Consider the following 21,318-nt stretch of genomic DNA (forward strand, 5'->3'; position numbering starts at 1 on the left):
GAGCAAACAAACATGATCAGGATACTTAGAGTTCACAAAGCCTTCAGGTTGCCTCATAAAAATTTTCTCATTTAGTTCACCATGTAAAAAAGCAGTTTTAACATCTAACTGTTTCAACTCCCAATCAAACTGAGCAACAAGAGCAAGCATAATTCTAACAGTAGTAAATTTCACAACAGGAGCAAATATTTCGGTATAGTATATCCCTTCTTTTTGAGTAAAACCCTTAGCTACTAACCTAGCTTTAAATCTAACAGATTCACCCTCATTCTTGACCTAAAACAACCACTTACAGTCCACAACAGAACAATTTTCAGGTTTAGGCACAAGAATCCAAGTATTGTTAACATGCAAAGAGTTAATTTCTTCTTTTATCGCATTTAACCATTTCCCAGAATTTTCAGATTTTAAAGCTTCGTCATACGACTTAGGTTCAACATTATCAATAGATTCAAATACACTGAATGCATAAGAAGTCATGTGAAAGTTATCAAAGTGTTGTGGAGGCCTAATATTCCTTCTAGATCTATTTCTAGCTAATTGATAATCATTCAAGTCATTTTCATGCACATTTTCACTAGTTTCCTCATGCATATCAGAATCATCATTAGCATTATCAGACAGATTATCAGACACTTCATCCACAACAGGCACATTCTGCACATTTTCAGAAACAAGACTTGGACCAGGCAAATGCTCCACCTTGTTTGGAGCAGTGGCAGCTTGGGGAATGGGTAAGGGAGTAGATAAACATGGAAAATCAGATTCATTAAAAACAACATCCCTACTGATTAACACTTTAAAACCAGCTTGATCCCTTACCCACAATCTATAACCCTTAACCCCATCAGGATAGCCAAGAAAAACATATTTTACTGATCTAGGTTCAAGTTTATCTTGTTTCTGATGCACAAAAGCAGAACAACCAAAAACTTTCAAGTTTGACAAATCTGTTTGCGTACCAGACCATACAAATTCTGGACACTTACCATTCAAAGGCACATAAGGGGATCTATTTATCAAATAAGCTGCTGTACAAACAGCTTCACCCCAGAACTTTTTTGAAAGTCCAGAACATGCAAGCATACACCTCACCCTTTCAAGTAAAGTTCTATTCATACGTTCAGCAACACCATTTTGCTGAGGCGTATAAGGGACAGTCTTGTGTCTTTGAATACCAGATTCAGCACACAGGTTGTCAAACAATTTGTTACAAAATTCAAGACCATTATCGGTTCTTAGAATTTTAATTTTCTTACCAGTTTGATTTTCAATCAAGTTTTTTCAGTTTTTAAACTTCTCAAACACATCAGATTTGTTTTTCAATAAAAACACCCAAACTTTCCTTGAAAAATCATCAATCACAGATAAGAAATATTGATTTCCACCATGCGTGGTTACACTAGCAGGACCCCAAACATCAGCATGCAAATACTCAAGAATTTCAAAAGTGACATATTGTTTAGGACTTGGAAAATGTGGAAACTTGACTCTTGATTGTTTCCCAAGAACACATGCATCACAAAATGACACACAAGACAAATTTTCAGTACCAAAGTAACCATCTTTATGCAATATTTCTAAACCTTTAGAAATCATGTGACCCAGTCTTTTGTGCCACAAATTAGTTTTATCACTCAAGACAGCATTCACAATGTTTTGCATACAAGATTCAGGTTCAGCATGGCAAACATACAAGTTTCTCAATTTTTCAGCTTTGAAAATCACCAAAGAGCCTTTCAAAATTTTCATAACCCCATTACCCCATCTACCCTGTAGACCGTCATCTTCCAAAGATGCAAAGGAAATCAAATTATGACATAAATCAGGAACATGCCTAACATTTTTCAAAGTCAGCACATAACCTGAATCAAATTTCAAGCATACATCACCAAGACCAACAACTTGGCACATCTTTTCATTAGCCATAGAAACAGACCCATGCTTCACTTATTTATAATTAGAAAACTGATTTTTGAATGGAGACATGTGAAAAGTGCACGCAGAATCTACAAGCCATTCATTTTCACACAAAGCACTTGAATGCACAGAATTCACAGTAAGCACATCACATACTTCAGTCACCATAAAAACATCACCCATTTTTCACTAGAAGAAGCCATATTAGCAATATCATCATGCTGATTTTTGTAATTCTGGTTTTGTTTTTGTTTAGGCCTTGAACAATCTTTAATGTAATGACCTGTTTCACCACAATTAAAATATTTTCTGTTTTTAGGCCTCGACTGAGATCTTTGCTTACTCTTACCTCTGTTTTTGGCATATGATTGATTTTGGTTGTTTGAATGTCTTTGAAAACGAGTTTTAGACCTTCCTCTAACAAACATAGCCTCACCAGAATTATTACCACCCCTATTGGTTTTCAAATCAATCTCTTTGCTTTTCAGACCATTCACAACAGTTTCTAATGTTATATTGTCTCTACCATACTTAATAGCAGATTTAACATCACTGTAAGAATCAGGAATAGCATTCAAGAGAACAATAGGTGTGTAATCATCAATGTGTTTATCTCCTGTTTGCTTAATATCTTGAATTAGTTTGGTAAACATATCAATATTTTCATCAATGTCCTTGTTCAAATCGAGTTTGAAACGGAAAAATTTTTCAAGTAAAAACAATTTACTCGGCAGGGAAGTATCCGTATAGAGCTCTTCTAATTTTTCCCAAAGTTCTTTGGCCGATTTCAGTTTACCCACTTTTCTTAGCACAGAATCAGATAAATTCAAGATAATAGAGGAGTAAGCAAATTCATCCATTTCAGCTTTTTTCTCAGCCGTTTCGGCAGCAGGATACGACAAATCTATTGCTTTGAAAACTTTTTGTTGTATTAAAATTCCTTTCATTTTCTGCTGCCAAATTGAGAAATCAGTATTCCCATTAAAAGGTTCAAGATTAAAACCAGTGAACGACATCTCACAGAAAAGGCAGTAAACAACACAAATTTCAGATTACAGCAAACACAGCGGAAGCAACAAGTAAGCAAGAAATTCCTAGGTTTCTACCAGCACGTAATCCCAGAACCTAAACCGCGGCCAGCGGCTACTACAAATGCGATAAAAGAGGTTCAAGACAATTTATCAGAGCAAAATTCTAAGTAAGAGTTTCAATCCCACGAACCAGTAAAACTAACGAGACGACTCAAAGTCGCGGCTGACCAGCAAGCTCACGGCAAGACGGAACAAGGGCTGTCCAGCGACGACGATGGCTGCTGTCCCGGCACCGGCGAGGCTGCAGTCCCGACGAGCAAAAATCAGCGACTCGACCACAGTGTCTCTGATACCACTGTTAGGTATCCACTGTTAACCTCTTTTCGTCCATTGTCTTCTTTACTTCTTTTGTTCCCCTAACCTGCAATAAAAAAAAAAAAAGGAAACAACAGCAGCAAACAGGGAAAAGAAAAGAACAGAAAGTAAACAAGGAACAAACATAAAAATAAATGGGAAGCAGCGAGCCTCGGGCTCAGATAACTAGAACCGTCTCTCCAATAAACCAGCAAGCCAAGGCAAGGCACACAAGGATTTCCCACGCCCCTGTTCACGCTTGAACAGCCTACACAGAGGAGAACATCCAACGACACCAAGGAGGAACGAGAGAGAGACTCACACAGAGCAACACAAGGCTCAAGGAGAAAACGAAGGACACAAGGTCACCTGAGAGGAAGATGGAACGCTCACGAAGAGAGCCAAGAACACACTAGTTCTTTCTGCGGCTACGCTCAAGCTCTCTCTCAATCGATCTCACTCTCTCTCCAATCTCAATCTGCCGATAAGGAATAGGGATGGGGAAAAGGCTTTATACAAAAGGCCTTATAAATGGGCTGGAAAATTAGAGTTAGTTGGGCCAAAGCCCAACAATTAATATACGGGTATAATTAATGTTACATTGCTACACTTAAGATAGGTTGAACTCGGATATTTTTGTGATACGAAGGTTGGTTGGTTAGTATTTAGATCATCCTTCAAGAGATTAGGGTCAATTCCGTGGCATACATTGAGTGAAATCATGCATGAATAATGTGAAAATTGAGATCTACATCATATATGAATTAACAGTGCATGGAGATAATATTATCCTCTTTTAGTCTATATATATAGGAAAATTGAGTCAACTCTTACTCAAGACAACTCTTTTGTGCATTTATCTTTCATAAAATTTTACCGTAACGACTCCTCTTATTTTAGAGGACAGTGATAAATTCTAAATAACAAAGTTGATCCTGCAAAATCTTGCTTCCTCTGGCCTCCACACTCCACAGTCCATTCTATCTTAGGGAATTGGCACAAACCTTAGTATTGGATTAATTGTAAATCGTTTAAAATAAGGGCATAGGCGGCGTAGCTGTGAAATTATTAATTTGTCCCCTGCTCAATTTCATATATATCTAATCTTTTTTTTCTTGACATGCATACAGCAACATATTCAAACCTAGACATGAATATATGATGAAATTTTTTTCAAAGATATTTATTTATTGAGTACATATTGAGGACGAAGATTTCATATCATTTGATGTCAAATCTTATTGTGTCGCGTACTTTACGAAAAATAATGTGTTTTTAAATTTTCCATACTTCATATGAAGAATTCATATAATTTGGTGCACTCCTGGTCCGATGTAATTTGGGTTTTCCTGAAATAAATTAAGATGAATTAAATATATATAAATACAGTATATATTGTTTTTTTTTTATGGAATCAGTAATTAATATATATTGGTTTTGGTGCACTCCTGCCTCCTGGTACGTTTGGCGGTTTGGGTCATATGAAACAGATCTTTTACCTGGACTCAACCCAACATAACATTTAGTGTTGTCAACTATAAAAACCAAATAATGTCAGCCCAAATTATAATTATAGCAAAATACTAAAAAACAAAAAACAAAAAAGAAACCTCAAAGTTTTCGAATGGATCGATTAATTCTGAGAATCTCTGCAATATTTTGATCTGGTGTCCACGGGCCGTGGCTCGTGTGTGAGTGTGACAAGGACTCATCGAAATAAATTAAAGCAAAAGATCACTGCTGCAATTATTGCATATACAAGAGGACAGCACTTCCAATTATACCAATTTCCATAATTAAGATGATAATGTATAACGCTTTTTTAAGGAGATTTTATAAGTTATTTTAAACAAAGTGCCGCATTTTTTTTTGGCTAAACAAGGATTTACTAGATGTTTAAATTATGATTTTTTCGACTATTTATTGTTACAACTAAGCCTGACGTTCTGAATTTCCAATTTAAATGAATGAAATATTTTAAAAAAACATGAATGAAATATTTAAAAAAAAACGAAAATAATGGGAAATGGGTTGCGACGATAGGATAAACCGTTTCAAAAGCGTTGCAAATACAAATTTGCGACGGTTCGCAAATCTCGAAAATTTTTTGTTTCTAAAAATTATGTTTTAAGTTTGTGAGTCAATTGATTGAAGATGTAAAAAACATCCCTATCTAGTTTCTTCTTTTTCTATCCTTTTTTTCAGGATAGTTCTAGGTCAAGTGATGCATTATATTATATATGTGGATCAAAGCATATCTTTAAATTATTAAGTCATGAAATTAACCATGTTCAACTCAGCAAATGTCATGCTTTTGGAGTTATTATTGATATTAATTGCAATGAAAAGTCATTATTTTTTCATTTTTAGAATAACAACATAAAATAGAGAGTGAATGGTATGCGACAAAGCATGAATCACGGTGGGCAAGAGTAGTGAGTGATTTGGGGTAAGCTTGAGCTCTTCTTATTTCACTCCTTGGTTTGCTTTTGAATTTTTGTATAATTTAAATAGTTTTTAACCATATTTATATATTAATTAAATAATTATAATTTATAATAAATGCAGTGGGAGGCGAATACATACAAAATATGAAAATACTACTTTAATATTTTGTTCTCTTTAGAATAGAATATATACCACAATCAAAATATATATCTGTTTTGGCTATAGCAGCAAAGTTGTCAAAATTTTTTATTTTTTATTTTTCGAGTTATTTAATTTAATATAGAAAAATAATAATTAGATTTGAATGGGGAAATTGATAAGGGTCCCCCAAAATCTTGTAATAGGAACATGGCATGGGCCACATAAAAATTGGAGACTTTCACGTGTGCGCTTTGTCTACATAAGTATGTCGGTCAAACGACCTCATTATACTAATCATCACAATTATTATTCTTAATGCTCCATTATTCACACACCAAAACCTTAAAAAGGAGCAAAAGTGAATGACATTTCACCATTACTCACAAACACTCATTAATATACTATCAACTAATTATATATATATATATATATAATATAATAAAAAGCAAAATTGGTATATTCTTCTTCTTCTACCTTTTTTTTATTTATATTTTTAACTTAGCCTGTCTCATTTATTATATATAAGATACGATGAGATATGATATTATGAACGATTGTTGTTGAATATTTCATATACATCATAAAATATTCACATAAATATTTTATAGAATATGTGATTCGACTTGTCACACATCTTTTCTACATTAAAAGTTATGCATAAATATCTTACATCATACTAGTTTGAAGTGCTTTTAATTCGGGTTGACATACCATACAAAAATATCGAATTATACCGATATCGTATCGAAATTTTTTCGATATACAAATATTTTTTCGGTATATTGAATTTTTTTCGACATCTATACGGTATCAATATGAATTTTTTCCATACCAAAATTCGAAATTTCAGTATCGGTACCGGTATAAATTTTTCGTATCGATATTTTTGTTACGGTATACCAAAAAACCACCCCTGTTTTTAATCTTTATCTGAAAGATCTCTTTCTATACTATTTAATTTTCCCTTAATTCCCAATTTCTATTGATTCTAGTTTTTTCAACAATAAATATGTGTATTTCAATCTGGATTTTGAATATGTGTCATGCACCTAACTAGAAAAATAGTCAATATAAATAGAATAAAATAGTGGAAATTATAGACATATATAAACAATTAATTTGGAAAGGGAACAAGTAAAGGGACCCTGTGCATGTTTGGTCTACTCCTACTCCTTTGTCCTTCTCTTTCTTTGCCATTAAATAAATTCATATAATGGATAAAATTCTCTATAAAGACTCTTTCCACTCATTTTCTTCATCTCAGCTTTCTCTAGCTAATTGATAATTTCTCCAGTACTGATTTGTGTTATGAGCTATGGAATTAGGCTTACGATTAGGAGATGCATCGGAACCCATGAAGTTCTTGCAAGAAAACAGCGCTCAAGATCAGGCGAGGAGATCATTTACCAAAATCAAGAGGTCGAGTACTGGTGGATTAAACTTGGGCATGGATTTGAGACTCAATCAAGAAATGGAGAAAAGTAGTCGAGGATTCGATGAAGAAAATGGTAAAAAAGAAGATCATGATCATTCATCAGATCAAGGAGTACTTGGCAGTGATGGTGATCATCAAGGGGAGGCATCGCTTCAGCTTAATCTTCTCCCTTTTTCTCCTGTTCCTCGCCAGATTGAATCTTTACCTTGGTCTTCCGATAATGGTACTTTTAACAATTCCATTAATGGTTTTTTTATGTGATTGCTGTATATTTTATGCGTCAATCTCCAGAAGTTTCGGTGATTCTTTTGACTAAGAACAGTACTATATATAGTAGTTTTTTTTTTGGGATGAGCCAATCTTTAATTTATTTTGTTTAATTAATCTTTTGTGGGTTTTTGCAGGGAGCTCCGAAAATGATTCTTCGAGGAACAAAGGGGTGACGGCGACGAGGCGGCTGGACGTGAACAGACTACCGGCGGCGGCGGCGGCGGCGGCGGAGGAAGTCTCGACGGCGAACAGCGAAGAAGGGTCACTGTTCCAGATGGATTTTGGCAACAAGAGATCAGAATTCGAAGCCACGGGAAACGAGAGAGAATCGTTCAGAGCAAGTGACGACGATGATGGCAGCAACACAAGAAAAAAACTGAGACTTTCCAAACAACAGTCTGTTTTTCTTGAACAAAGCTTTAAAGAACACCCCACTCTAAATCCCGTGAGTCAAAAAGATTGGATTTTTCTTTGACAAAACAACTCTTATCTCTAATGGGTTTTCTGGCTAGCTCTTTTGTAAAAATATATAAGTGCTTCCATTTTTTCAACTTTTGTGTTGCAGAAGCAAAAGCTAGCTCTAGCAAATCAGCTTAATCTGAGGCCTCGACAAGTAGAAGTCTGGTTTCAGAACAGAAGAGCGAGGTTAATTATTATCCTCTTATACATACATACATATATATATTCCTTCATTAAACATATTTCAATATGTCACGTCTAATATTTAACATGTATATATGTGGCACATGAATATGCATGCAGGACCAAGTTGAAGCAAAACGAGGTGGATTGCGAGTACTTGAAGAGATGTTGCGAGACTCTTAGCGAAGAAAACGCAAGACTCCACAAAGAGTTGCAAGATTTGAGAGCTCTCAAGACTCCCAACTCCAACCCATTCTACATGGCCACCACCCTCACCATGTGCCCCTCTTGCGAACGCCAACGACTCGCCTCCGCACCGGAGATAATTAATAATGGCGCCAACCTCCCTAACATAGATTCCACACCCACCCCGAACCCTACTCCATTTCCTTTGTCTACTACACCTAGATTTTACCCTTGGAGAAGTACTTAAAGAATAGATTGGATTTTCAGCGACATTTGATTTATGCATGGGAGGGTTTTTTTTTTTTTGTTTTTTTTTATCAAGTTTATGCGTTGGTATTGGAATGAGGGATTGCGTGATGTTGATTTGTGGGATTCTTGAGCTTGGGCAACTTTTTTAGCCCATCTTTTGTCAACTTTGGGGGAGATTGTAAATAGCTAGCTAGTAGAGAAAATAGATTGGAAAAAAGAGAAGAAAAAGACCAAAAAGAAAATGAAGCTCTTCGATTTGTATGGATCCTTTGTTTTCCCTTTTTTTTTTTTCTTGGAACATACATGGCCAATATTTTGTACGTAGTCAATCCATTCTAATTTGTTAACTTCTTTCTCATTCACACTTGCTATTTCATTATGTGAATTTCATTTTCCCTCCGTATATGCAATTTACGCTTAATTTGTAGTGTATTTGACGTTTAATTTGATGGACACTGAGAAAAATGTTTACATTATTTTGAAATCGTAGTATGATATAGTTGTGATTAGATATCTTAAGAAGATCTCGAAAATATACTTTTATTGAAGTCAAGATGTTTACCTCAAATTGTATGTTTAGGAAAAGGCTTAGTCAAGAATAATTAATAAAGTCTTCTGTTAATTATTAGGTTTGTTGACAAGATCAATAGGGTAATTGGCAAGAAATTGAGAATGTTCATGCTACACCAATATTTGTTTCCTCACTCAAGTTTCATGTGAATTTAAAAAGTATATAGTTGATACATTGCCATAAATTTGAAAAATAGATATATTGAGAGACAATCGTACGTATATATAATATAATGAATGACTCGATCAATATATATTAAATAATAGACAGAAGAAGGACAAAAGAGGAGAGTATATTTTTCAAACCAACCAATAATGAGAAGAGGATAGGATGTAAGATTTTGGGGGAAATAGTGGAAAAAAAATTGTTGGATAGAGAAGCATGATAGGTGGAAGTTTGTTGGGATGTCCCGCGCTTCAAGGCATGCTTTATGGAAAGGGTGTATTAATGAGTTTCGTGAGGCAGGCGTGGGAGAGAATGCGCTCTATTTTTGTAATTTGTTTCGTGGACAAAAGTGGTATATTTATGATTGTGTCTGTTAAAGTTAGGTTCCCCTTTATCGTCACTATCAATTATTATTGTCATTTAATTTAACCAATTAAACACATCCCTCATTATTCATGTTTATTCGTGTCCATTAACCCAAATCCCTTTTATTCAAACTATAAATATAATGTTGCATGATTTGTTACATTAATAATAATTCATTATTTATGCTCATGTGTAAAAATATTGATCATCGAATGTATGATTTGAATAATATCCATAGTGTAAAATCTCATTAACCCATCCAATAAAATGTGAACTTCCATTTTATTTTATTTTTTCATATAATTAAAAGGCAATTTTTATATTTCGTTATGTTGTTTTGATGTAAAAAGGGTATTTTCTTGTTAAGTTCTTCATTTAGTGATGTAGGCATGTAGCATAGATCTTTCATACAGGTGTACACAAATTTAAGCTTTCTCCTAGCTGAAGAAGATGTTTGTCCCGGAAAAACAGTAAAATCCGAACCCAAAAAAAAAAAAATAAACCGTAAATCTAGATGTGACAAATCATATGTAATGGTGGGGGCCGTGAATAATTAATTAGTTGAGGGGCTTATTGGCAATCCATATATTTATATACTGGACAACAAACGTGTCAGTTCTCTAATATTTTATGTTCTTACTATTTCGAGAAACACCTAACATTTATATAAAACTAAATCTTTTGACTTTTTCAGTTTGCTAATCATATCCCTTTGAATCTTAGGTTCAATCAATTGATTCCATGATAACACAATTAGTTAAAAATCTTTTAAAAAAAATTTACTTTTTTTTTTATTTTTTGAAATTTAAAAATAGGGTAACAAATGATTGCATGTGATTTGTATTGTGTATCAATAGTGAATAGTGATGTGCAATATAAAACTCGAAACAATTTCATGCCCACAAAGCTAGCATATGCCAGCAGCATCAATGGGCAGGCAGGTTCAAGATTATTTGATCAATGAGTGCAGTCCAATGTTCAAATCTGAAGAAATGGAAATGAGGAGAGGGAGAGTGTTGTGCCATACAGCTTTAAGGACTCGTTTATGATGGGCTCTTAGTGACTCCAATGGTTTCTGACCATTATGCCTGATGTCAAAGATGTGAATTAGGGGATCCCCTGAGCCAGAAGTTATGTAGACACCATCCGGAGACCACGCCTGACTGATGAGTGCCGACTGTGATTCGCTGTTCTCTTGGTTCCACCCGAGACCATGGATCTCCTGGGGCTTCGTTCTGAAATCAAATAGTTTAAGCTGCCGCCCTGGGGTCCTGCAAACACAAACATCACATTGTGTTGAATTTGGTTTAGTACTTCAGATGGTAATAATAATAATTTTAAAAAAAAAAGAGAGAAAAAAGTTGGCCTAGCTTGACAAGTTACTCAAATTGAATAAAAACTAGTTGAACTTGGCTGGATTTACTGCCTAATCTTGACTCAGCCATGGTTGTCAAAACAAATCTCAAAATGTTTTGAATGCGTCGGCAGGCGGCCTGGAGTACAGTCATATGTGCTTGGCAGGGAAAAAAAAGAAGATAATAAATGGCCTGTTAACAAGAGCTTTAAGACAACTTACCCTGTCTGAACCATAAAGAGGTTGAAGTCGCATGGATTAGGTAGAACACTCATGCATTTGTTTTCAGTCTGATACTTGTAAACAACTGTCCCAGATGATGTATCAAATCCAATTATCCTTTTGTCTGCACCAGCAGACATTACAACATTCTTATCCCTCAATCCAGCAACACCCATTACAGCACTGGTATGGAAACTTCTATGTAATGAATTAGGTTTCCATGAGCCTTCCTCATTATGTTCGATCCAAAGGACTACATCATGATCGCTGCCACCAGTAACGAAGCATGTTTTGACCCACGGCATGAAGTTTATGCTGTTGATTATGCCTTTAACGTGAGGCTTGTCTTCAAGAAAGCTTACTCGTGTTTTCTATGAAACCAAAACTGAAACTGAGGTCGACTTCACAGAGATGGTAACTAAAAATAAAGTGCATAAAAAACTGACTCAATTGCCACTAAATTGCAGCACGCACATATACACTTTACAATAACAGCATTACAGGATAAGAGCCATGACTTGAGATCCTTACATTGTTTCCTTCTTTCAGTTCCAGGATTGAAATCTGAGAATCCCCACCATCAGCAGTATAAACCGAAAAAAGTCTATTTGCCTGTGGATGCCAAGCTATATCTTCTGGCCATCTCCTTTGCTTGTCTGATTGACATTCAGAAATACTTAGAAGATCGACACCAGCGCTGCACTTTTTTATATTAAGAGTTCAGTTCAAGTTATAAATCTACGTCACTTGCCAAGTAATAACTGAAAGACACGTGCCAGACAATCCAAGACTGAAACAATGAAACGTGTTTTAGTACTTAGTATCCAAGTCATGATTGAAATGTGCATACTGAAGCATCATAAAGGAACAAAAGTATGAGATCAAAGAGATCTAATGCGACTAAATTTGCTTCAATAATACTTACCCTTTCCCCTGGATTTGCCAAAGATTAACCACTCCATCCAATGCACTGCAAATCATTCAAACTTATCAAGTGGAAATACCAACAAGAGAGTTATGAGGCAGTTTAAGACCAAAAGGTTTTAGTCATACGTAATTGAAAATCTGCAATGCTAACAACAGATAAGATTTTTAAAAAATGCAAATGACAAAACGGAATCTAATAGTGTTGGCCAGTGCATGGTGGTCTGTAAATAAATTATCTTTATGAGGATAAGTAAAAAAAGTGAAAGAAAAATTATAATCTGATGTTCAAATCAAGACATGGCCGAATGCAATGGGTGCAATTGCGTTCTCTTTCTGATAATTTGTGACTGAAACATATTGCCAGATTTCTTAATTAAATGTAACAGTCAAAACTATAGTATAGACGAAGGAAAATAATAAAATCAACAAAGCATGGCAATACTGACAAGGAAAATTGAGCATACAATCTCTGATTGCCATGTAAAGCATGGACATGTTTGAAATATACATTCTCAAAGAAAATGATGACAAAAACTAAACATGCCATAAAGTGCATGGCTTTGTTGAGATATCATGCATGTCACCACCACGTCCACCAATCCAACTTATCCAGTTGCCAAAAGTGGAGTACAAAATTACACATAATATTTTACATTAATATTAGGTCTGCCAAAGAGCAAGAATTTTGGATTTTAATCATTTGATAGTATTGTGAAAACACAAATCTGGCAGTTGAACCAGAAAGCCACAAAAAATCCTCCAGAAAAAAATGAAGAGGGCACTTTAAACATGATGCAGAGATCATCAACTGTTTATGGTTATTTTTGTGCTACAGTGCAATCATTTTGTTAATATTTGACATAAAAGAAGCATTAAAAGCACGTGATTGATGGGCAAATTTCTCATGGCTCAAATCTTTCATATGTGCTGAGACAGCTATTAATTAATATGCATTCCAGGCAATGTGTAGATTATTGAACCAGTGGCATGCAAAGCTACTGATATTATGCATAATAGCAAAATAAAAAAATTAAATTTTTGCTTTAATTTTCTCTCACACAGAGCAACCAACATCACAACATCCTAGTTTGTATCATGAAGTCAAGAGGGCAACGATCTACATCAATTATAATTTTTGTTATTCCTGTGAGAAATCAGGAAAGATCAAATCACCTGGTCACAAATAAATTATCATTCGTCGGACAAAGCTCAAGGCTTCTCAGCCTTCTTTTGTGTTGACTAGATATAAGAACAGCCTGGCAATGGAATCTTGGTGATGAAGTCATGCTCCCGATCAACGGAACCAAGTCTTTATCTTCTTTCTTCTCTGTATTCACAAAGATATGATCGTGTATAATATTATTTACGAGCCATAATATCATGCATAAAGGTGAAACTTTAAAAGACTACCAGATCACACTCCTCAAATACAATTTTCACCGAACAAGGATGCAAGTTCAATAGTTTAAATAAAACCCACATATCCAACTCAAACGTTTCATCTGAATGGGCATAAAACTTAAATATGAGTTCAAATAATGAAGATTATCATAATTTCATATAATTACCCTCAACAATAGAGGTTGTAAGTTAGTGCTATCGTTTTATAACCATTTGAGAACATATATATTTTGGACGAAAATAACAATTTTCGTTAATACAGCAAAAAATAATACAAGCAATCAGTTATGGAAGGAGTGAATAAATTCTTAGCAGCACTGAAAGATTTAACAAATAAGAGCATATTTTGTGGCACGAGAGTATGCTACATGCATAAGTTTTCACAGATTGGTTTTCTGTAGCTGCTATATTTCCTTAGAACTATGCAAGGTTCACATAAATTATGTGTATGACATGTCTTGATTTATTCTTTACTCTCTGCTTGGCTTTCCTCACAAGAGCAGCCTTCTGCATATGCCTCGCATATGTTATGGTAAAATAAGTGCTTTTGGTAATGCATGAAATCAAATAGAGTATAACCCGAATGATACCTAATATGTAAAGTAAGGTAGCAATTACCATGCTTCTCTTTCGTTCCTTTAGGTTGAGATCCCATGTTTTCCTGCTCCGAAGATGTTTTACGAGTTTTGCCTCCATTTTGCCATCCATTGCCATTGATTTGAGTGGCTATCGTTGCAGGAAGAAATACACCAGCATTGCCACCAACTTTATTTCCAGATTCTTTCGTGGTCACTGAATGTGATGTGCTTGGATTCACAGAAGGAATCACAAGCTGTGGTTTAGAGTGATATTTTCCTCGAGAAGAATCTCCCTGTTTACATAAAATGCTAGCTGATCTTCCTTCAATTCCATGATCATCTCCGGATGGCTTAGTCAAATCCACACCAAACAGATGTGGTTTGTACTGAAACTGGTTTTGAGTTGAATTACCCCTTGCGTTGGCAGGGCTCGCTGAACTTTCAAATTTTACCTTTCTTATACAGTTTCTTAAAGTTACTGAAGCCATTGAAGTTTCCTGGCCACGATGACGAGACAATTCAGTTTGTGTATCCATCAACCTTGTTAATGCTTCATCAAGCTGCAACCAAACATAAATAAAGTCATAAATCCATGGTTTCTCATTGATGAACATGGAACTGACCATGTGAGTGCAGAACCATGCTGCCTACCTCCTACCTCATCTCTCACCCTAGCAATTTTTATTTTGTTAAGTGAATGTATTATTATTTTGAGAAAAGTTTACTTTTAGGAAGAGTATTAAGAGGGCGGAGGAATAACTTGGAACTCAACAATCAAAACAAAAATGATCATGCACCACGCTACATACTATAATGATCGTAACCAACCTCATGCACATGCTCCAAGTCAATTTACACTACAAAAATCAAGGTGTTAAAGCACAACATCGATCAGGGCAAATAATTAGGGGCGGTCACCAAATAGCCCCGCAATAGAGTTCTTGATTTTTCATAGGTTTACTGTTCGAGTCACACTTATTTGCATGAATGCAAATTCTTTTCCAAAAAAGAGGGTAATGATTGGGAATGGTTGAGTACCTTGCTTACTCATATGGCATGATGGAAACCTTAGGCTCCATAGGTGAATTATGTAGGAGAAATTAGTGCAGATGCATGTGACTATTTTTAAAGAAGTACAAAATTAAAAACCGTTGAACGTTTAAAAAGAGACAAAAAGGAGGTCCCTGCATCTGGTCTTTGCCATCAGATGTTTGCAAAATATGAGGCTTATGGTGCATCACAGGATAGACTAATTTCACTTTTCTAGTCTCTTTGGTCCGTGCTACGCCGACACTGTTATATACAAAGAATATCTCTTGCCATCTCTGAATAACTAGAGCTTGAGCCTAACATTAGTACCAAGTACCAACAAGATGTACGCATAATCCAATAATTGAATCCAAAATAACAAGATCACAGCCCACACTTTCCTACAATATTTGGGCCACCAATCATTACCCTTAAAATGTTGAATACTTGACTGTCACTATGTTGTAACAACTAACGATCGCTAGTAAAGGAACAATAGAATCTCCAATATTGAAATTGCTGCACCTGCATTGCACTTACCTATAACTTTATCAAGCATCATACAAGAGGGCATTAGTACATTGGAGTTGCATGTAATCTGAACGATAAAATCACCATGTAAAGCAAGTTCAATGAGTGGCGACATCCCATAAATAAGTGTCTCTAAACATAAACACAGCAAAAAGAAGACAGACTTCCAAAACCCCAACCCCCCCAACTTCTCACTTTACAGCGTACATTAATAAAAACAACAAGAAACACCCAAAACAGGCACACGTTCAAATCTTTAGGATCCCCAAAAAAACCTTGTATCCAACAAAAGAGTATAAAAGTTGTTCTCGAAAGAGTTCACATTGGGAAAGAAAAAGAAAACCTGGGACTTGTAATAAGCAACGCGATCACGAAGCTGCTCGACTTCTTTGGTACGGTGTTCAACAAGGGCTTCTAGTGCTGCTTCCTGGTCTTTCCAACTCCGTTCCTCCGATGTTCCGTCTCCACATTCTTCTTCTTCTTCTTCTAATTTCACAATTTCGATTTTGGGCTTCTTCGTAAACGGTAGACCTCTCATTTTCTTCCTTCAAAACAGACTCTTCGCGTTCTGCGGTGAATTTAGCGTACTGATACTGGAAAAGGAGGCGGGAACCATCATAAGTTTCTTCAGAGAGCCCGTTTTCGAACCCTCGCTGGCCATGTAGACCCGACCCGGCCTGGCCCGAGCCCGCTACTTTTGAACCCCAACAAGGGTTTTAAAGCGTATTTTTTCAAAAAAAAATATATATATATAACTTTTCTTTAAAATTACAGCTTGTGGTTATAAAAGTAAAAACATTTTTTTTATTTATCCAAATGTTAAAATCTTTAATCACTAATTTTTTTTTTTTGAAAGGAATCACTAAAATTTTTTAGATTAGATAGCTTATTTTTAAAATTGAAATTACTAAGGAATTTACTAAAAGAAATAAACCAATCAATTAAAAGGTATCATTGTAAATGTTGATATAAAACTTAAAATGGAGTGTGTAACAAAAAAAAAAAAAACAGTTTGTGAATAACAGTCCTCTTTATTTATTTGACATTGATATTTGAGTTGGGTAAGTTCATTTTAATTTACGTTCCTTCATATTATACATTTTATCTGCCAATATCTTTTGTAAGCATTTCTCAATTAATAATTAGGCGTAGATTATGTAATTTATTAATTTAAAGATTACGAGATGTAGAAAGATATAAGACAATGAAAGAATTAATAATAATCTAGATTGCCAAATCATGAGTAAATTGATTGGGATTAGTGTTGGCAGAAAATTTTCCTCAGAAAATTTCATTTTCACCGTCGGAGAAAGTATTTTATGCCGCCTGATGGGCTTTACACTTGGGTCCGATAATGAAGCCCATTATGGCTAAATTTCCACTTTAGTTGGGCCCTTTCAGCAGGTCCAGTATGGCTCCCATAAATATCAGGTTTAGGGTTCAATTGTCGTTCATCAAGCCGCTGCAAATCGAGAAATGGTGAGCTTCTCTTTCCTCTTCCTAGTGCATAGATTGTTCGTGCCATAATAATTTGAGTTCTTCTTTCAGGCTCCTAAGAAAGGCGCGAAGCTGCCGGCTGCTGCGAAGAAGAAGGCGGAAAAAGTGGTCAATCCACTCTACGAGAAACGTCCTAAGCAATTCGGAATAGGAGGAGCTTTGCCGCCGAAGAAGGATCTCCATAGATACGTGAAATGGCCTCAAGTGGTGCGGATTCAACGGAAGAAGATGATTTTGAAGCAGCGATTGAAGGTTCCGCCGCCCATTCATCAGTTCTCCAAGACCCTAGACAAGAACTTGGGTATGTTTCCCTTTTCTAAATGTCTTACTTTTTTTGTTGGATTTCGTTTCTTCAAGCAATTATTTATTAGATAAACATTTTGTGTTAATCTTAGTCTGTGCGATGCTTGTACTATATTGTTTCGTTCAATTGATTGGTTGTCTGTTTTTTATGCCAATTGGTGTGATGCGTAGTGGTGACTCTGTTCTGGTTGAACATTTTTTTCTTCCGTGTTTTACGATTCAGATGCTTACATGACTATACATTTAGTTCTAGGCCATTTCAATGGTTTCTTCCAAGTATAGTGCACTGTCACTCAAGTTTGCGAAGGAGTCAAGTGGAATGCTTTGTGTTATGAGTGTTGTGTTGAGCGATTCTTTGTAAATTTTTAATCTGCTAACCCACTGCCTGTCTTGACTTTTGGCAAAGATAAAATTTTTTCAGCTCTCAAACATACCATGAAGTATAATTATTTATAAAAAACATACGATGCATTTATCTTTTTTAATAATGTGTTACAAGTAAACAGATACTGACGGAGGAATCACAAAGTACCTATGTGATGGAACAAATATGTTTCAACTTTCCAGAAAATTTTGATTTTTATAAGCTTAGTATTTTCCAGTAAACTAGATTTTCACTTGATGAATCCAATTCTGGTCACTAGTATTCATCTTTACTAAATTGGAGTGGAGATCTTTAATCCGTGGAGCGTGGTCTGGTCTCTAGCTTTGCTTCACAGTCCCACTCGAGCTGACCAGAGCCAATTTCAGTGGTGTTCGATTATTATATATAGTGTTTCTAGATCATCTTATAAATCCCTAAACTCGATGTCTAAAAACAGAGATTGTTCGGACTGTTCCCAAATGAGATGTTCGTCCGAACATATCAAACAAAAATACACCGAGAGTTTTTCTCCGCATAAAATCACCTGTTCCTGCAGATATTCCATTGTGTATTCACGCAAGTGAAAAGTTGTCCTGAGGCTGTGTTATATTGTGCTTGTATTATATTTGTTGATGGTGCTGAGGGAATGCAAGATAACCTCAATCAAATATTCAAATATGTTTGTTTTGAATTTGCAGCGGGAAATCTGTTCAAGATGATGCTCAAATACAGGCCCGAGGATAAAGCTCAGAAGAAAGAACGCCTTCTGAAAAGAGCTCAGGCTGAAGCTGAAGGAAAAACTCCGGAAGTTAAGAAGCCTATTGTTGTGAAATATGGGCTAAACCATGTGACATATTTGATTGAGCAGGTGGATTTGTTAGTCTTCTTCTCGATGTACATACTTCATCTACTAAATATACTAGCACTTGGAAACTGATGGTGCAATAAAACTTCTATTGCAGAACAAGGCCCAGTTGGTTGTTATTGCCCATGATGTGGATCCAATCGAATTGGTCGTGTGGCTCCCTGCGTTGTGCAGGAAAATGGAAATTCCATACTGCATTGTGAAGGGGAAGGCTAGGTTGGGAACTGTAAGTGATTCTTATCTCATGGATTTGGTCAATCCCTGGCAATATATGTGATGCCTACTTAATTTTATTTGTGTGTGGTATTTTGCAGATTGTTCACAAGAAGACTGCGGCTGTCTTGTGTCTGACCTCTGTGAAGAATGAAGACAAGATGGAGTTCAGCAGAATTTTGGAAGCTATCAAGGTAATAGAGTTACCAAAAAAGCTATAATTTTTCTGCAGCTTTGAGAAGCTGTATGTGATAAATTTTATAGTTATTATTAAATTTCTAGGACACCCCACCCCACCATGTTGATATGATTTACTTTATCTACTTTTCTTACAGGCCAACTTTAATGACAAGTATGATGAGACTAGGAAGAAATGGGGAGGAGGCGTTATGGGCTCAAAATCTCAAGCCAAAACAAAAGCCAAAGAAAGACTCCTTGCCAAGGAGGCTGCACAAAGGATGACTTGAGGGTTTTTTGTCATATACATGTTTCCCAGATTTTGATTAGACAATGCTTTTGGTTTTGATTTGTTACTGGATTATTGCCTGCTTTTGATGGAATGGAGTCATTTCTTATTCTCTGAATGTTCTGAAACTTGAAGCTTTGATCACGATATTTCACCGGTTCATGTTAATTTTCCCTCGTCGCTTCAATTTTATTTCCGAGTTTGAACATCTTCTAGAATAATTAACAGTATTTGGTATGGATTTTGCATTAATATATTAAGATTTTAATGTTGACTATTTATTAATTTATTGGCTTAGTAACAAAAAAATTTCCCTTAGATTTTGCTGTCTATAAGGTTAATTCAAGATTTGAATTTGAGGGAGAAATATTACTCTATTGTGTCTACTTAAATAAATTAATTATTTGGTATTATTTTATAAATTTAAAATCCATTAATCAAAATGCAATTTAAATGAAGTTGGTTGCATACGCAAGATGGATATTCGTAGTATGATTTTTTTGTTATAAAAGATGATCGTATTAATCTAAACTAATTTGTTTACCGCTTGTAAGTTTTAACGATTATTTACTAATTACAATATCATGCAAAAATATGAAACTTTAAACGGCTGCCAGATCCTCAAATACGAGTTTCACCGAAAAAGGATGCAAGTCCAATAGTTTAAAGAAAACCCACAATTCCAGCTCAAATAGTTTAGAGAAAACCCACAAATGCAGCTCAAATGATTCATCAGAATGGGCACAAAACTTAAACACGAGTTCAAATAATGAAGATTATGATAATTTCACATTGTTACCCTTAACAATAGAGGTTGTAAGTTACGTGGTATCATTTTATGAACTTTTGAGCAAAATTATATTGGAGGAAGCATAACAATTTTGGTGAATACATCAAAAAATAATACAAGCAATCAGTTAGGGACATTGTGAACCAATTCTTAGCAGCACTGAAAGATTTGACAAATGAGAGCATGTTTTGTGGCATGAGAGTATGCTACATGCATATGCATTTTTTTTCACACAATTTTCATGGGCAGTCTTCTGCAAATGCCTCGCATATGTTATAGTAAAATAGGTGTTTTTGCTAATATGTAAAGTTGCATAGCAATTACCAAGCATCTTTTTCGTTCCTTTAGGTTGAGGTTCCATGTTTTCTAGCTCCGAAGATGTTTTACGATCTTTGCCTCCATTTTGCCATCCATTGCTAATGATTTAAGGGGCTACTGATAGAGGAAGAAATGTACCAGAATTGCAACTACCTTTTTTCCAGATGCTTTCATGGTCATTGATGGATTCACAGAAGGAATCACAAGCTGTGGGTTAAAGTGATATTTTCCTCGAGAAGAATCTCTATATATGTTTACATATATAGAACACTAGCATATCTTCCTTCAATGCCACGATCATCTCCGGATGGCTTACTCAAATCCACACCAAACAGCAGTGGTAACTGGTATGTACTGAAACTGGTTTTGAGTAGAATCACCACTCGCGTTGGCAGGACTCGCTGAACTTTCAAAATTTACCTTTCTTATACAGTTTCTTAAAGTTTCTGAAGCCATTGGAGTTTCCTGGCCACGATGACGAGACAATTCAGTTTGTGATCCATCAACCTTGTTTAATGCTTCATCAAGCTGCAACCAAGCATGAAGTCATAAATCCATTGTTTACCATTGATGAAAATGGTACTGACCATGTGAGTGCAGAAACCATGCTGCCTACCTCGATCTCACCCTAGCATTTATTATTTTGTAAGTGAATGTATATCATTTTGGGCTTCTTCGGAAA

The 21,318-nt window shown here is 35.4% G+C and overlaps 3 protein-coding genes across 3 annotated transcripts; 2 read left to right on the forward strand and 1 right to left on the reverse strand.

The window, feature by feature from the left end:
- The first annotated feature begins 7,183 nt into the window (after positions 1–7,183).
- On the forward strand, positions 7,184–8,987 carry LOC140884480 (homeobox-leucine zipper protein HAT4-like). The gene is made up of 4 exons (XM_073291254.1): positions 7,184–7,552; positions 7,734–8,044; positions 8,165–8,244; positions 8,362–8,987. The coding sequence occupies exons 1-4, from the start codon at positions 7,210–7,212 to the stop codon at positions 8,672–8,674; spliced, it is 1,047 nt and encodes a 348-aa protein (XP_073147355.1). The 5' UTR covers positions 7,184–7,209; the 3' UTR covers positions 8,675–8,987.
- A 1,651-nt stretch (positions 8,988–10,638) lies between these two features.
- LOC140884060 (uncharacterized) lies at positions 10,639–16,517 on the reverse strand. Its single transcript, XM_073290725.1, has 7 exons — positions 16,164–16,517; positions 14,301–14,820; positions 13,455–13,608; positions 12,280–12,324; positions 11,886–12,051; positions 11,355–11,725; positions 10,639–11,049 (listed from the first exon to the last, which is right to left on the reverse strand). Exons 1-7 carry the CDS (start codon positions 16,356–16,358, stop codon positions 10,728–10,730), a joined length of 1,773 nt encoding a protein of 590 aa, XP_073146826.1. The 5' UTR covers positions 16,359–16,517; the 3' UTR covers positions 10,639–10,727.
- Positions 16,518–17,382: 865 nt separating this feature from the next.
- On the forward strand, positions 17,383–19,701 carry LOC140882211 (large ribosomal subunit protein eL8y-like). The gene is made up of 5 exons (XM_073288056.1): positions 17,383–17,618; positions 18,683–18,852; positions 18,947–19,075; positions 19,164–19,256; positions 19,398–19,701. The coding sequence occupies exons 1-5, from the start codon at positions 17,546–17,548 to the stop codon at positions 19,527–19,529; spliced, it is 597 nt and encodes a 198-aa protein (XP_073144157.1). The 5' UTR covers positions 17,383–17,545; the 3' UTR covers positions 19,530–19,701.
- Positions 19,702–21,318: the final 1,617 nt, after the last annotated feature.

This window comes from Henckelia pumila, chromosome 2 (genome assembly GCF_033568475.1).
Source record: "Henckelia pumila isolate YLH828 chromosome 2, ASM3356847v2, whole genome shotgun sequence".
NCBI lineage: Eukaryota > Viridiplantae > Streptophyta > Magnoliopsida > Lamiales > Gesneriaceae > Henckelia > Henckelia pumila.